Genomic DNA, 17,897 nt, shown 5'->3' with positions numbered 1-17,897 from the left:
CTTTTAAAAAAATAGCAAAAATATTGTAATTTTTTCACTTTTTTTTTTTTGTTTTTGCTATATTTGCAATTATGTTGTATTTTTTAAATTGAAAATAGGTATGTGTAAAATTTAATTACAAACCTGTTTTCCTTTTCAATTGTTCTCTAAAATGAATAGTTTTTGAACTGTGTTGAAAAAGAGAGAAAAAAAATGGAATTTCTTCCAATTTCTTTCACTATTTGTTTTATAATAACTTAGTAGTGAATTTATGTTTTGTTATATCATTTTGTAGCCATTAAAGCAAACACTAGCGAGACTATATAAAACATCTACACCAAAACAGATCCCGCCTGGTCTAAAGAGGGAATTCTTCAGACAAGCTAATTACGGGGTACTTACCTAGATGCTCGCCGGTTTTTTTCCACCATGGAAGCGGACATGTAACATTCACCGTTAGAACTAATCGAACTCTGGCTGCCCGCCCTCGATAAGGGAGCCGAATCAAAATCGGAAGTTCTAGAGTCTCTTCCTGACTCGTGGATGAGGGACGCGTTCTCCTCGTCGTTATCGCTGTCTTTCGGCGGTCTTTGTTTGCCGAATCTGAAACAAACATAATGCTATGGGGCTAATTCAGAATCTTTGCTGGCCCTTTGACGAATTAAAAGTATAAACATTTGTTTTTATTGCTAATCCAATTATAACGACCTTGAGGAGGGTGCCGTAATGGGCTTATTCGACAAATTGCACAAATTAATGAATAATGTATTGCTTCACCAAAAATTGAAACAGTATCTATTAATTCCACATTTTCAGGCATATACTTCAGGCCTCTTGAACTCTTGTAAGACAATAAATAAGCAAAGACATTTTAATAAACAAGGTATAACGACTTGAAACGTTTTGTTTTTTTTTTCGTAAGATTAAATATTTTATTGTGCTTTTGGTACATATCCCCAGATTCCTGGATAATCACTTTGCATAGGGCATTGTTATAAATTCGCTTACAACTAGAGGTATACATCTAAGACAAACCTCATAAGACTCTTCATGCTCCTCAAAGTGGACCGCCTCTTGTCTTGACTTGTGGACTTATCGGAGGTGGCGACGGTGCTGGCTCTTTTCATGGTCCTCCCCCGTTTGTCCGATGCCGAAGAAATGGTCCCGTGAGGACCTGCCGCTAGGCTGCGTTCGATATTGGCAATGTTCTGCTCTATGTCTATCAGCATCTGCTGGTCATCTTCTAGCATGTGAAAGTCGGATCCCGTGAACGATGCTATGGACTCGTCTGGGAGGGTGTAGAGGACGTCGAACTCTACGTGAGCCTGAAACAAAAATGCGTGTTACTTTCTTTATTGTCCCAGCGTTAACACAGCTCCACACAAAAAAAAAGTGGGAGGTCCGAAAGAGAAGATCATGGAATGTATATGTTTTTGGGGTCGCTGAATCCGAATCCGGAGTTCGTTTGACCCGATTAGCTCTGGGTTAAGGTCAGTTCAAGGTCAAATCAAAAAGTAAACCAATACATCCATACGTTTAATGGTTTAAGCCTTACTTAATTAGGCTTATTGATACTAAAATTTTGTCATGTCATTATAATTAACTTGAGAGTATTTAGCAGATTTGATCGGGTCAAACGGACCCCGGAATCGGATTCAGCAGCCCCAAAAACGTATAGATATATGGTTTACTTTATTGGCAATTGATTTTCTACATTTGACCTTGAACTGACCTTAACCCGGACTTAATTGGGTCAAACTGACACCGGATTCGGATTCAGCGACACTAAAATATATGTAAGTTTACTTTGTTGGCAATGAATTCCTTATAGTTGACCTAGAACTGACCTTAATCCAGAGCTAAGCGAGTCAAACGGACACCGCATTCGGAATCAGCGACCCCAAAAACATGTCCTAGATTAACTAATAAGTATTATAACTAATATTACTAATAAGTTTTTCGTGGAAATTTTAAAACAGTCTCAATAGGTTCTTAAAAATTTATAGTGAAAAATATCTACAACCTTGCATTGTCGATATTACGTAAGAAACAGGTTCTTTTATTATCTTTATGGTGTTATCTACATCTACTCTTTTGTCTTTTGTTCGCAGTTTACTTCCATTTCTATCTATTTATTCAACAAATATCGTACGGACTATACTTTCAATTGGATACAATTCAGTACTTCTGACTCTTATTTAATTTCTTTTTTCATATTTTCCGTCTGTTTTATTATTAATATTTCTCGTGATGCCGATGCCTGTTAAAAGTATAGCGTTGAAGTGAAATAAACTATAATTAACTGTAATAATTATACAGGCAGCGAAAATATTGTAATTCATAAAATTAAATTTCTACAGCATTTTGAGGCAAACGTACATTCAAGATATTATTAATTACTAATTCTCGTGCTATTTTTGCATGCCAAGGTCGACTCGTCGTACTAGGGGTCACGTCAAATTATGCTCTATTATATTATTATCGCATTTCACACGTATTATATTTTATTTCTTATTTTATTCCAAACGTAGCCCTCTGAACATAAATTCGAGGTGTTTTTTTTATATGTATGTACTTATTTAGTATAAAATTTCTAGTACATACGTCAATAAATATTTATATAAAACTACGAGGAGTACTATAAAACTATCGAATGATTAGCGTCCAGATTGTTGTACAGTTTTCGGAATATTTCAGATTCTTTCATAATTTTTTTTTAACTCTAAATTACTTTCCAAAATAAATTGCTGTACTTACGGGCAGTGGCTGATTATTGGGATCTAGGAGGCTGTCGGAAATTGAAAGTCTTCCATCTCTTACGACCTTCTGAAGCACCAGTCGATAGAAGCCGATCAATTTATCAGAAAACAGTCGATTTCTAGAGTATAGTTCAATGAGCAGTAACTCGTTCTCTTCTACAGGTCTGGCGACTGGCCAGTCGAATCTCTAAAATAAAAAAAATCCGTTTTAAAATGCACTTATTAACAGTTGTTTCATGAATGCTGCTATTTAAACCAATACAAGTGATACAATTAGAAAGTATACCTACGTTTAAAATGTTAAATACATGGATACTTAAAATTTACACCAATGGCAGAGTAAAAAATAAATAACCTAAGTATACAGGGTGTTCATATAAATGTAGGTCGAAATATGCTTCGTTCCCGAGATACAGAGTGCTTAAATTTTAAATTTTTATTAATTATTTCAGGGTTTTAAAGATATTGACTCGAAATTTGATGGTTGTATTTTATTTAGAAATATTGACAGCAACCTACTAGATAATGTGCCAAGAGAAATTAAAAATACACAACTTGCAATAAAATATGTTTTATTTTTTCCTCAAAAACGGTGCTTCCTACGAAAAAAATTACCAATTTCATTAATAATTAATGGCGGATTTCTAAAAAAATATCAAAACGGAAAAAGTCAGTAGCGTACCATTTTTTTTTTATTAAAAAATGTGGAATTCCCGCACGAACGTCACTGGTGCAAGTAGAAATATTCGGATCAACCCAAAAAATGCCGTTTAATTTAATAAAAATAAATAAAAAATTAAAATTTAAACACTGTATCTTGGAAAAGAAGCATATTTCGACCTAAGGTTATATGAACCTTTTTTCTCAAAATAACTTCCTCCTAAAATATTTACGAGCACCCTGTATACCTCAGTGCCTTTAAAGTATATAATGGATTAAGATCCATGTAATGCGAATGTAATTTTTTAAATTTTACACCATTTATTGCGAAAAAACGCCCTGTATAAAGAATTTGCATCTAAAATATGCTCTTCGGAAGGACAGCTAGATGTCGATAGACTATTTGGGGTCATAAATATAAACAGTGTTATTTGGGTAATGATCTGATTAATTTTTTGAAATAAAAATTTTGATCCTGACAACGAAATTTTAACTAAAATGACATAAAAATGTTTTATATGTAATTTTGAACTCAAAGAAATGACATAATTTGTTGCGTATCCAATAAAATGTCGCTAACGCTAATCGAAAATTAACTATAACAGTGTGATCTTACGACTTGGGTAAATTTTTATAATTATTATGTAAAAAAATATATAATAAAGTAATGATAATGAATAATATCTGAATATAACTATTATGGACATTGTTACTATTGTGTTACAAGTTACAAATCCTGACAACAAAAATTTTATTATAAAAATATTCTATATGTATAAAGACGTTTCCTATGAGAGTTCTGTTAATTTTTTATATTTTCTATTAACAAACTGAACTGTTTGTTGAAAACAAAACACGGCAACTTTGCTCTTCATCTAGCAAAAATTCAAACCATGAAATTACAGTTTAGAATATATAAAGAAGAGAGCGTGGAGTTTGATTGATTTTAAATATTCAAAACTTTTCGTTGGCAATTTTCAAACGAAAAAACAATAGAATTAAACTCGGCAAAAAATTAATCAAATAAACTGCGTATCTCAGGTATTTGTATTAACTGTTGATTTTTAATATGGTAGAAAATTTCCTTGCTTTGATTCTAAAATGTGGGAGAGAGAGCGAATGAAAGAGAATTTAATTTTTTTGTTACAGTTTTTGTCAAACAAAAAAGTTGTAGCAAAAATAACTTATGCTTATTTCAACACAATTTTTGAAAAATTGTAGAAATTTGACAATTATACCTTTGGTTTTCAAATTAGAGCCGTTATTCCTTATTTTTTTTGAAAACATTGAGAGGCTGTATCTCTTAAGGGGCGAACATTTTACTAAAGTAATTTTTATCCAAACCTGTTCTTTTTAGCTTTATATTCACCGGTACCATTTGTGCTACTTCTTTTTGAAATATTCTCTGTGTATTCTGTATATTCTCTGTTATTTCGTCATTTCGCTTCCCCTATTTCACTCATCCTATTGTTGCCATGAAATTATAGAAGAAAAACAATCTTGATGTCACAACAACCTAGTTAAATTTCAGTAAAATAACTATTGAGGCAGGTAAATAAGATCTCTTCTTATCCCTTTCTAAAATATCTTCTTGGAATTTAAAGATACTTATTAATTATTTTATTGTTTTGTACCTGTTTGGAAAGTATCAGGTACCCAGCAGATATATAAAAGTTAGTCAGTTAATATTTACATTTTATTTAATTTAGTTTTATATGAACGTTTCTAACAGAAAGTGATGTGTGTCCCAACTAAAAGTTTTGTGCTTATATGGAACATCTTTTTATAAAATTGTAGTAATGAAACGTATTCAAATTCAGTTACAAATAAATAAGAAATAAAACTGGTGATAATATTTACTATTTTATTAACATAATATTAAACATCTTGTTTTTAATTAAATATAATTATCACTAAAATATAAATTATTAAATAAATTTAATTTGTAAACCACGGATCAACCTAGGCATATTCCTTTCCGCTATTTTTCCGTACCTGATTGTTGTTTCTTCAGGAACTTCCTCAAGGTTTCTTCACTGCACTCCGTCGCACTGATAATTCCGTCCTTAATTAATTTTTCATGTAACACCCTCACAGAAGGCATCGTTTTTTCACTGTAGACTTTCCTGATGGTATCCCGGATCAGCCGGGCGCGTTCGTCGTTCAAAGTTTTGAACTGTCCTTTATCCTTGCGGGTTTTCCTTTCTTTCACGCCGTTGGTAACGAGCCGCCAAACCGTCGTGTGCGGAACATTCGTTTCAACCGTGGTTTTTTCTATTGCCCCTTTTTCACCAAATTCTTTCCTGATCTTGAAGTAGACGTCCAATACGTGCTTTTTGCCGTCCACGTCCAAAAACCGGTGGGAACGTTTCGATACTGCATTTTTTTCAGTCCGTTGAGAACACTGTGCGGTGATCGCATCCGAAGAATTGTCGCTTTCGTTCGATTTCTCTTCTTGCGAATTCCCTGAACAGACCTTTTTCTCGTTATGATTTTTTTCTTCTACTGAGTTGTCGTTTTTGTCACATTCTAATGTTTCCTCGTCCTCCCAAGGCCGCCACATTATTCGATTCAAAATAAAATGTTTGAATCTAAAATTATTTCCGGTACTGTTGGTGTGAAACTGGATTAATTTTCGTTATAGTATTTCATTCTTAAATATCAGATAAATGTCTATAAACTTCTAATTAATAGATACATAAATAGATCATTGATATGTGATTATGAAGGACATACTACCTGCCGTTGTGGTTTTCTTGGAAAGGTTCTTTGAGGTTTTCTTTTGAAAATAATTTGGAAATTATGTTTATTAAAATAACACACAGATAGATCCACAGTTTTTCGTCATTCTGATCATCTCCTTGCGCAACGTCTTTTAGTTTTTTTATTGCCCGTCAAAAAAATCTAGTTAATTTATGATTTATGATTTTCAATTTAGAGCAGGGCGGATCTGTTTTGAGGTGGATGTGAGAGGGGGCAAGCAAGTTTTTTCTGGATTACCTTCAGTACAACTCATATAATCAAAGTGTAGATCCCTAGATCTAGACGAGGTCCGGAATATTTTCAAAATTGCAAAAATTTTTAAAAAATTTTGAAAAGTACCTATTTTATCTGAGTTTTTTACTTATATCTTGGAACCTATGCATTTTGGAAGAATACTGAAGAGGAAAAAAAGTTTTAGAATTGAATTTTGCAGAATATACTGTAAGTTAAAAATGTTTAAATTTATTACCGATGTTGCAAAATAGCAATAATTGATGAAAAATAGGCAAAATAATCAGGTTTTTTGGATAACTTTTTAAAAATATTTTAATTGCTCCGAGGGCATTCTAATTTTGGTAAAAAAAACTTTAGAGTATAGTAAAATAATACACCAAATTTCATTAAAATAGGTTCGATAGTTTTCGCAAAATATTTTTTGAAAAAAAATTTCGAAATTTCAAAATGTTGCATAGCCTCAAATAAAGCATCTACATACTTGAAAATTTTTTCACATAGAAAAGACCGCTCAACCTTTTCAACAGTAAATTTTTAAAGTTAATACCCTTTTTTTATTCTTAAACAATTCAAAAATTATAATTTTAAAGTACTATTTTTTTCTTAATTTTATCTGTATTTAACAAAATAATTAATTTCCAAAATTTTTTTTTTAACTTGTTTAAACAGAAATTATTTAAATAATTGTAATAAATATAACTAAATACATTCATATTCAGAGTGTTGAAATATATACGTAAACAATTTGATTCATTGAAAAAATGCAATAGCATAGGGTAAAATATACAGTAGGTATATTTAATGCATAAATAATAAACTTTGTTTATAACAAAATATGTGCAAATTAGACAGTTGGTATTACGATATTCGAATTCCTTGGCTCGCGAGACATCGGATTAAAAAAAAGTTCGAAATTGGTCCATTAGAAGCCGAGATAATGCAATTTTTTTCGTACCTTCGCATTTTTAACCTCCGAATTCAGTTTCGGAGCGAAAGCCCCCTCCCCCACTTTTCGTGTTTTGAGTCACTTTTCGCGCGTTCGAGCGACAGCTTTCCACTGATTTATCCGTGTTGCCGATAACTTATGGATATGAAAATTTTTTCCAGCTTAGAACTCGGAAAAACGAAGCCACTGGATCAAAGATTATTGCTAAATTGTTTATAAATTAACGGTAAATGCCGATAAACTTTGATCGCTTATATCTGGAGAACCAATGAACTGAATTTAACTTTTTTTAAAAAAGAAGCGCCTTTCCGAGTACTTTAAAATTATAATTTTTGAAAAAAACTAAATTGCAAATTGATAAATGTAATCTAATTGTTTTAAAAAAAATGTGTTAACTTTAAAAATTTACTGTGGCCATCCTAATCAACCGATTTCAATTTTTCAAAAACCATTTGAAAGGTTGAGCGGTCTTTTCTATGTGAAAAAATTTTCAAATATCTAGATGCTTTATTTGAGGCTGTGCAACATTTTGAAAATTCAAAATTTGTTTTCAATCTTTTTCAAAAAATTATTTTGCGAAAACTATCAAAACGATTTTAATGAAATTTGGTTTGTTGTTTTATTATACTCTAAAGTTTTTTTTACCAAAATTAGAATGCTCTCGGCGCCTTTTTTTCATCAATTATTGCAATTTTGCAACAACGTCAATAAATTTAAACATTTTTAACTTAAAGTATATTCTTGCATCTTCATAAATATAATATGCAGAAATTTCGTCCAAATTATCCGCCTTGGAATGGGGTCACTGAATATGTTCGTAACTTCATCTTTTTCTGTAACATTTTCTGTTTTTAACCAGGGCCTTCACATGATTAAATAATGCACTGCAGACACCTAACTGATTTATTATCGACGCCTTTATAGGAGTATAATATTTATCTTTGCACCTTTCTACCTCTCGCAGGTTTTTAAGTCCGTGGTTATTGTTTGTCTTAAGTCTTAGAAGATTAAGCGCTTATGTTAATTAGGTAATGTTGCATTTGGAAAAATTAGGATTTAACAACTACAGATCTAAATATAATCCTATAGTAATAAGAATATTTGGAAAAGCGTTTGACATAGCGATGACCTACATATTACATCAAAATACTAATAACATTTAAGAAACAGAATAAACTAGAATGATTTTTTTTAGCAAGTCAAGGAAAATACGTGTTATCTAATATATGTCCACTTATAAACGATGCGACAATTATCAATTCATTTGTTAGTGTAATTTATGTCTTTGTTTTTTTATTTGTATTCGTTAATAAAAAGTAACTTACTTGATCTACAACCAGTATTTCACAGCTATCGTCACCCAGGATCTTCGTCAAATGGGAAACTCCTGTAAAAAAATATCACATTAGGTACTATGCCAACAGGTGAATACCAAAATTATTGCCAATTTTCATGACAAACGTATAGCTTGATTAAACTCATCTTGTTGCGAGATATGCAGATCAGGAAGAGAGTCCGCAATAGGACTGAGAAAGACAGGAGAACTTAATGGTAGGTTCAGACAGGGAATAAGCACCGGTGCTAATCTGGTATTGTTGCCACTGCGCTTCTGGTTAATGGTAATAATAAGGTTAATGTAATAATAAATGACTCTGATTATTATCTACTGTTACTATATAAGTAATTTATACATTAACTTTTTAACAATTTATAATTACTGTGGTTAATTATAATTATTATTTGATATAAATAATAACCTTATTGACCTGTAAACAAATACCTGAAACAGTTGTTTTACTAATAGTTGCTAAAATTAAAAATACCAAGTTAAATACATCATATTAAAGCTGTACTACAAAGCTTTCATGTTTTGTAGCAAGCACATCCAGTTTAATATAACATTCGATATTTAAGCAGACCTATCAATTTCAAATTAATTATTGAAAATCGATGATTGGTTCTAACCCATTGGAATATCCGGAATATCTAGCACATAATTAGTAAGGCAAACACAAATGACACAAATAAATAGTTACAGGGCAATATCTTACCTAATTTATTAAATATAGAAGTACGGAAGTACACGTTTCAAATTACAAAAAGAAAATAGATTTTTCCATTTTCCAAATATGTTTAAGAAATACTTTTCAATTTCATATACTACAGCGTAAAACCAGACCATAGTGTTTTGAGTGTGGTTTTCGACAATCCAACAAGCAACCAAATTATATACCTTTATTTCATCGCCAATGATTATCCTCCAGACAAATTGTGCTGCCATTTTATTCCAGACGTATTTGTGTCAAGCCGGTCTATTTGATAACATTTAATTAAATGGTACCGACAAAACTAATTTGCTTGTTGTGCCTTTAGTATTTTGTAATCTGTCAGGGTTTTAGAGAGAGTAAATTAACGGTAACGAGACACGTCGAATTTTGTGTTCTTATCATCATGCAGCCCAGAAGTAAGTTTTTGTGGGAAGCTTTTGGAAAGAAAACATCACAGTTTTGACAGTCTATTACAAATTATATCAATCAATGATATAATTTTTTTTGCCGAGTAAAAAATTCTAATAATTTCCCTTTCTGTAACTTTTATTTTGGTAATCAAAACATGAGTTGAAGTTTTCAGAGTCTCAGCGTTGTTTAGATAGTGTCAAAACTAAGAGATCAGTAAGGCAAACATTGTGAAAGTATAAAGTAATATTAAAAATGCTCGTAAAGTACAAGAGTCGATCGGTTAGATTCAGATTAAGATTAAATTTAATAAAGAAATACATCTTATTAGCTGAGTAGAGTCTAAACCATTGTTTAATATACAGGGTGTCTGATAATTTGTGTCCAATAATTTACCATTCGATTCTATTACCAAAAATAAGAATATTTTTTCATATAAACATGGGTCGACAAATGCTTCCTAAAGGAGCTACGCCCCCCTAAATGGGGCCTGAAAAAAATTCATTGTTTTTTAATATTTCCTAAATGAACAAAAATTATGAATTTTGACATCGTGAACGCTCATTAAAAGTCAAAATAGATCATCATAAAATTTTTCAAAAATTTTAATCAGGGGCGTCTCAATTTGGGGGGTAGTCGGCTAAAAGTTGACCCAATTTTTCTGCTTGTCGAAATTTTCAAATTCAGATGCCAATATATGATAGACCTTCATTTCCTTTATAACAAAGATACTCTTATTTCTTTCGATAAAATGCTTCATTTCCGAGAAAAACGGATCTAAGAGTACATTAATAAAATTTTAAAAAATTTTCTTGAATAGCTAAAATGGGTACATGTACCATTATGAATTTTGAAATGTCATCATGTCATTATACATTGTAATAAACAACGTGAAAAGTTCTTAGAAAAGTTTGTTATGGGCATCGCAAGCAGGGGAAGCGGCTCTTTTATATAAAAAAATAATCCATTTTCGAGAAAATCGGTTTAAATATGTTATAACGGTTCCAAAGTGTGCTTTTCTAAGAACTTAAATCAGTTATTCTTGGAAATGGAGCATTTTATCGGAAGAAATGAAGAGTACCTTTTTTGTAGAGGAAATGAAGGTCTATCATATGTTGGCCTCAAAATTTGAACATTTCGACAAGCAAAAAAATTGGGGCAAATTTTAACCGACGACCCCCCCAATTGAGACGCCCCTGATCAAAATTTTTGAAATTTTCGCCTTTTAATGAGCGTTCATGGTGTCAAAATTCATAATTTTCCTTCAACCCATTTCGGAAATATTAAAAAAATTTTTTTTGAGGCCTCAATGATGGGGCGACCAATGTTTATATAAAAAAATATTCTTATTTTTGGCAATAGAATCAAGTGGTAAATTATTGGACAGTAATTATGAGACACCCTGTATATTTAATTTTTGCTATTGTTTCCTGCTTCATACGTAATCATTTGTAGAATGTATTTCAGGAAATCAATATTTTTTTATTCAAATTTTCCTTTTGACAATTTCACAAATATTTTGGCTGATTAATAATACGATAAGATTCAGATAGTACTGCGTTATCTTTATATAAGTAGGTAATTGTTTGTTTCAGTTAATAAGTTATTGTTCAAGTAAAATACAAATTGTTGTACGAATTGCATACATATTTCAATAAACGTATGCTGTATCAGTTCGGGTAAGTTATTTTTTTATTACTTTTTTAATAAGTATTCGCTATTGGCATAGAGCTTTATGAAATAGTACGGATTAGTGATGACCGTTTTCCAAAAAAAGACTAAAATTAATAATTGTCCCCAGTTTATTAAAATATACTGTGTTCATGTGTTTTTTTTGTTCTTTTAGTCTTTTGTTTGTGGCGATAGCGCAAAGCAAACGAGTTTTGACATTTTCTAAATAATGTTTTACTTTAAAAACTTTTTTATATTACATTTTACGAAAAAAGGCACATTGATAAAAAATTTTGCTTCAATTTAAAATGAGGTTGCCATTGTGAAATTTAACATTCATGTGCGGGGTACCTTTATTTTTAATATTTGCGAAAAGTGATATTTTGCACAATTCATGCAAAAAAGTTACTTGAGTTTTTAAATAAAACAATTCTCTCACCCCGTACATGAAATGTTAAATTTCACCATGGCAACCTGATTTTAAATTCAAACGAAACTTTTTATCAAGTGCGTCTTTTTCCCGTAAAATATAAAATAAGAAAGTTTCTCCTTTTATTCCTAACCGCGGACATACTGTATATACAAAAATGATTCTAGGATATTGAACTTCATTGGTCATCGAAAATGGATACATCTTATTACACCTACGATGGCAAGTTATGGAAACCGGACTTGACTGTATTGGACAACAATAGTTTCTTTCATTCCGCTTTTGGAATAAAAACTAATAAGCATGAAGCATATTTCGATAAGCATGCAAGATTTCGGCGCATGCGTTGGTCGACTTTCTTGACATATTTTGAAAATGAAACTATGTCACCCCCACTAATAAACTGCTTGTCCGCAATTAAAAAATACAGAGATATAAATGTTGAGGATAAAACATTTTTAAAACAATATGTATCTGGTATTCTGGCCGCAGATCAGCCTGTTGCATTAGAGGAAATTCCCATTCTATCGGCGTTGGAAAATATAATGATTGTAGTGCTTTCGGACAGTGAATCAGACCCAGTTACTGTTTTTAAACCTAATTCTGAAATTTTTGGCAGTTATTCACATCTTCTTGAGCAGCCCAAGGAAGCCGTTTTGAGTTTAAAGGAAAATATTTGTTGTAGATTAAGCCCTATTGACGATATTCCAGTTCCAAAGAGCGATGTCAAGAAAAATAATGTTACCGAAGAAAATCAAGAACCACCAAACAGTCATTCGAACAAATACAAGAAAGGAGGGACTGCTGGAAGTAAAGGGGTAGAGTTCCAGGTGAATCTGCTGACCATATTTCTATTGAATTCACTCTTAAAACTAAAAAACTGGAGGCTTTCAACTGAAAACAAGCAGGCCGGCAAATTCGACGACATTGTGTTGGAAATGTCTGATAAAAGTGTCGTACTTCTGCAGGCAAAGCATAAAGAGAATAGGAAGATAACTTTTGACCAACTCCTTTCGGTTAATTCTAAAAACGACGACTTCAGTTTACCAAAATATTTTTTCTCTTACCAGGAGATCAAGAATAAGAATACATTTCTAATAAAAGCTGTTATTATTTGTACTAACACAAACGTCGACAAGAAGTCACAAAATTTTTTAAATCGTCAAAAGGTTAGTTCTGAGAGCATGCTGCACTACGAAGATGGCAGTTGTTCGTTTTTTACATTTAACGATGAAATTTTATCTTATTTAAAACAGAATATTAATATCTACTATGAAAATAATCTGCGAGACAAAGGCATAGATGAGGGAATAATTTCCGACGAAAACATCGAAGATTTTTTGAAAAATTTACAGTTCTATTGCGATTACCCCCTAGAAAATAATTTACAAGCAGTCGTTGAAAAAATATTGTCCCGCATGAAATACTCCAACAGTTTATGGGGCAGAACATCGTTCCAAGACATATCCAATAAAGTAACGGAATGGTTTAAACAACCGTATGGGGAATATCTAACAGAAGATCGTGCCAAATCCATATTTTGCGAAATAAAGAGTGATAAGTACTGCGAAATATTGGAACACTATAACGTTCTTTTTGAACATAACGACTTCGATTTTACTTACCCGAATAGAGTGTTTCACGTTATTGCCGATGATGGGTATCTGCTCCACTCAATAAAAATTTATCGTGCTTTACGCGCTAATAAGTCGAAAATATTGTACGTCAATCCTGAAGACAATGCTCACGTGCAGAAACAAATCATATATACATTCGAGATGCCTTCCTATGCACTTCTGGTATTTTGCTCTAAAATTATAAATAATTCCTTACGAACCGAAATATATAGTCAATTAGGAAGGATATTACGAAAGTATAACTACAAAAAACTTATCGTGGTGTCTGAGAGTCATGACCATTTGGCACAGTGGTTTGGATTAAGTGATGATAGCTACTATATCATCAAAGAACCTGTAATATTCCAGGATCTTACTAAAGACTCACAGAACAGGCTCCTAAAGAAGAAAAACGTAGTGTTTCAAGGACACGATATTAGCTTGGAAGAGCTATTTTCAGAGAAAACTCTCGAAACCTGTCAAAAAGCTATAAGCCCGAAAATTTTGGAAATGCTAGTTCGAGGTGAGAAAATTAAAGTAGGATCAGAGGTGCAACTTCTTGGTAATGACATTTCTCGTTATTACATCGATCGGCAATTTAAGAGGAAAGCTAAGACGAGAGACGAAATTTTCTCCGTAGACACGATTTTTGAAGTAAATGAGAAGGTGATAATTATATCTGATGGTTCCGGAATGGGAAAGAGCACCATACTCACTAAATTAGCTATGGCGATAAAGAATAGATATCCGTACTTGTGGGTCATTAGAGTTGAACTCAATGATTACACTGGCATTTTAAGCGACCTACTCAGGGATAACAGAGAAGTGATGAGTGTAACGGAACTATTGGATTATAAGGATTCATCTAAAATGACTAACCATTTAGAAAAGTTCATGTTTGCCATGAAGGGAAAGGTCGTGTTAATGTTGGACGGGGTCGATGAGATAAGTCCAGATTATACAGGACTCATTGTAAGCTTGATCACTCAGTGCCAGGAAGCATCCAACTTCGTTAAGATATTCGTCACTACCAGGCCCCATATGTCTCAGGAATTAGAAGGCAATCTACAAGTTAAACCGTTCATACTGCAAAAGTTTACTAAACAAAATCAAATAGACTTTCTCGCAAATTACTGGATGTTTAATTTGAAATTAAGCGACGCCAATAAAACAAGGTGTGAGCAGTACGCGGAGGCCTTAATAAACAAAATGTCCTCTTGGTTAAAATTGCATAATCAGAGAGAGAACCATTTCGCGGCGATTCCGTTACACGTGCGGATGTTGGCGGAAATTTTTCAGGAGAATAATGATTTGGAAGAACTAACGAGATGGGTAGGTTGCAAGGAATATTTACATTCAAATCAAGTAGAACCAACATTACCGGCGAAAATGAATATTACGAAGTTGTACAAGATTTTCATCGACAAAAAACGTGAAGTTTTCTTCCATAAGGGGAACCCAAGTGGGAATGTTGCAGCCAATCAAGCTCTTACATCTCAGTTTGATGAGTGCCTCATTTACCACCGCGCGCTCGCTTTGAAATATATTTTAGAAGCTAAGTGTAAACTTTTGTCCTGTTATCGAGAATGCGATGAAAACATAGAGTTAAATACATTGAAAATAGGTATTGTGCAAAAATTCAACAACAGATACTATTTCGCCCACAGAACGTTCGCCGAATACTTTGTCGCCAAAAGTTTACTAAGAGAACTACAGTTAGAGAACCCAAACGTATTATTCCAAAAGTTCCTAATCGAAGAGATACTAACGTATCCTGAATACAATGTTATTCGCTCGTTTTTCAACAGTTGTCTACATAATGTTGTAGAATCTTTACCCTCTAACGTTCTCGAAGATTATCAGTTCCTCATATACGAGATAGACCCGCGCAAGAAACAAAAATTTAACCTAATTCACGAAATGGCATCAGAAGGTTGTGTATCAATTCTCCAGTTCCTCTTCAAGTGTATCGGTTTTAACACTACTGGAGGAAAAGAAAGAAAACGACCAAGTTTTTACGAAACCAATGCAGGCACGCAGAATCAAAATAAAGTTTTTGGTAATACATTAAATATCATACAGTCTCTTGTTGCACGGGATGGAGTCAACATTAAAGATAGCACCGGCAAGTCACCGTTACACTATGCCAGTAAAAATGGTCGTTTGGAGTGTGTGAAGTTCCTAATTGAACAAGGTGCTGACGTCGATATTAGAGACTCGGGAGATTTCGTTCCACTTCGTGAAGCCGTGAAAGAAAACCATATTGACGTAGTAAAATTTTTGATAGAACAAGGAGCAGATATTAAAGCGAAAGACAGGCTTGGTCATACCGTCCTCTATGAAGCTATCATGGAAGATCTAGTCAATATCGCCTCGTATATTCTGGGAACAATTGTTGGTAGCGTCGAAGACAATATCGCGGACATTATGGTTCCTTATGCGGCAGCTTACTTGGGCCAGTTAAATATCCTTGAAGAAACAGTTCGTCAAGGAGATGTGAATTGCAGAATTGGAAATGGCGAGTCTTTGATTTTCGGAGCAGTGCGTGGAAAGCAACTAATTACTATAAGATATTTGGTGGACAAGGGCGCTGACGTCAATAGTAAGGATGAAGACGGTAACACACCCCTATGTCTAGCTGCTTTGAAAGGCCAATTGGAAGCTGTTAAATTACTTGTAGAATGCGGAGCAGATGTCAATGTTGGAAATAACGAACGACGCACGGCACTACACATAGCGGCGTCATGGGGTCGGTTGGATACGGTCGAGTTTTTTGTTAACTGTGGCGGTAACGTTAATATTGGAGACAGCGACGGTTACACGGTGTTACATTTAGCTGCCGAAGAGGGTTTGTTGGATACGGTTAGATTTCTTGTAGACCGTGGGGCCGATGTGAATACAAAAGGTTATGACCATCGCACGGCACTATTTTTAGCTGCTCTGCAGGGCGAGTTGGATACCGTCAAATTCTTAGCGGAACGGGGTACCGATGTTAACTATAGAGACAACGACGGCTCTACTGCATTGTTCTTAGCCGCTGAGTATGGTGAGCTGGATACTGTTAGGTGCCTTTTGGAATGCGGTGCCGATATTAATATCAAAGATAACGATGGATATACTGTGTTGCATTTAGCTGTTTTGGCTTATCGTCATCTGGACACAGTTGAATTTCTTGTGCAATGCGGTGCAGAGGTGGATATTAGAAACTGCGACGGTCGCACTGCACTGTTTGTGGCTATCGAGGAAGGTAATTTGGACGCTGTCCTCTTTCTCGTGGAAGCTGGTGCAAATATTAACGTTACAGATAATGAAGGCTTCACGGCATTACATATGGCTGTTATTAAGCGTCAACCCGAAATCATTAGAACTCTTGTGGTATCTGGTGCAGAGCTTAATATTAAAAGTAATAGTGGCTGGACGGTACTGCATCTGGCTGCTGTTTGGGGAAACTTGGATGTCGTGAAAGTCCTTTTCTACAATGGTGCTGACGTTAGAGTTAGACGTAGGGACGGTCAAACTATGCTATTTTTAGCAGTTAAGAAGGGCCATTTAAACGTTATTAAGTTTTTTATAATAGAGGCAGGCGTGGATATTAATATTAAGAATAGCATTGGCCGCACGGTATTGCATTGTGCTGCTTCATCAGGTAGGAGCGATATCGTAGAATTTTTAACAGAGAATGGCGCGAATATTGACGTTAAGGATTTTTACGGAAACACGGCCGCTACCTTAGCTAAAAGGAGGGGACACTTAAACCTACTCAGATATTTGGAGAAAGAAAGCGTGAAACCAATATGGACTCAATTATGTTTCCGTTGCCTAAAATAACTATCTTTAGATATTATTATGGCTTTCCTCGACGGAGTATACATACCTGTTATAACTAGGTATCCACTTCAAACGACTTCACTGTAGAGTAGCTATTTCGTACAATGTTGATATTTTGCATACCTAGATGATAATGTCAAAGAGTATGACTTCACCTGATCTCTCTCGTCAGAAAGATCAGAAGAATAATGTTAAAGAGTATGACTGCATCTCATGTCTCTCATCAAGAAGATCGGAAGGAGTTGGAGTTGATTTGAATTAGCCAACGACCAGCGGACAAATTGTGCCAACTCTACCGATCACATTATGATACGAAAACATTTTGGTTATGTATTTCTGGCAAAAATAACCACTTTTTAACTGTTGAGATTTTTTCGAAAAAAGCTTCGTTTTCGATTTAAGGTCGAAAAATTTTGACATTATTGCTGGATTATGTATTTATTTGTTTTTTACTATTTTCTAATTTAATTTTGGGTAAAAGTATTTTAAATATTAATTGATTTACTATCTACGTACTTTTTTTTATTTCTTGTATATTCCCAAATCTTTAATATA

The 17,897-nt window shown here is 33.4% G+C and overlaps 2 protein-coding genes across 2 annotated transcripts in view; one reads left to right on the top strand and one right to left on the bottom strand.

Annotated features, from left to right (window-relative positions):
* The window catches only part of LOC108909875 (otoferlin-like), a 93,009-nt gene that overhangs the window by 65,403 nt on the left and 9,709 nt on the right, over positions 1 to 17,897 (bottom strand). Inside the window, exons 2-5 of the mRNA XM_018714315.2 lie at positions 8,667 to 8,728; positions 2,737 to 2,925; positions 1,015 to 1,304; positions 382 to 582 (exon numbers count right to left, since the gene is read on the bottom strand). Coding sequence (XP_018569831.1) covers positions 382 to 582; positions 1,015 to 1,304; positions 2,737 to 2,925; positions 8,667 to 8,728 — 742 coding nt within the window. The remainder of the gene's footprint in view (positions 1 to 381; positions 583 to 1,014; positions 1,305 to 2,736; positions 2,926 to 8,666; positions 8,729 to 17,897) is intronic.
* LOC108909877 (putative ankyrin repeat protein RF_0381) lies at positions 14,803 to 17,772 on the top strand. The gene has a single exon (XM_018714317.2). It carries the CDS (start codon positions 14,904 to 14,906, stop codon positions 17,340 to 17,342), a length of 2,439 nt encoding a protein of 812 aa, XP_018569833.2. The 5' UTR covers positions 14,803 to 14,903; the 3' UTR covers positions 17,343 to 17,772.

This window comes from Anoplophora glabripennis, unplaced genomic scaffold (assembly GCF_000390285.2).
Source record: "Anoplophora glabripennis isolate ALB-LARVAE unplaced genomic scaffold, Agla_2.0 scaffold28, whole genome shotgun sequence".
NCBI classification, from domain to species: domain Eukaryota; kingdom Metazoa; phylum Arthropoda; class Insecta; order Coleoptera; family Cerambycidae; genus Anoplophora; species Anoplophora glabripennis.
The sequence above is the reverse complement of the archived record's forward strand: the minus strand, read 5'-3'. Positions and strand labels throughout refer to the sequence as shown.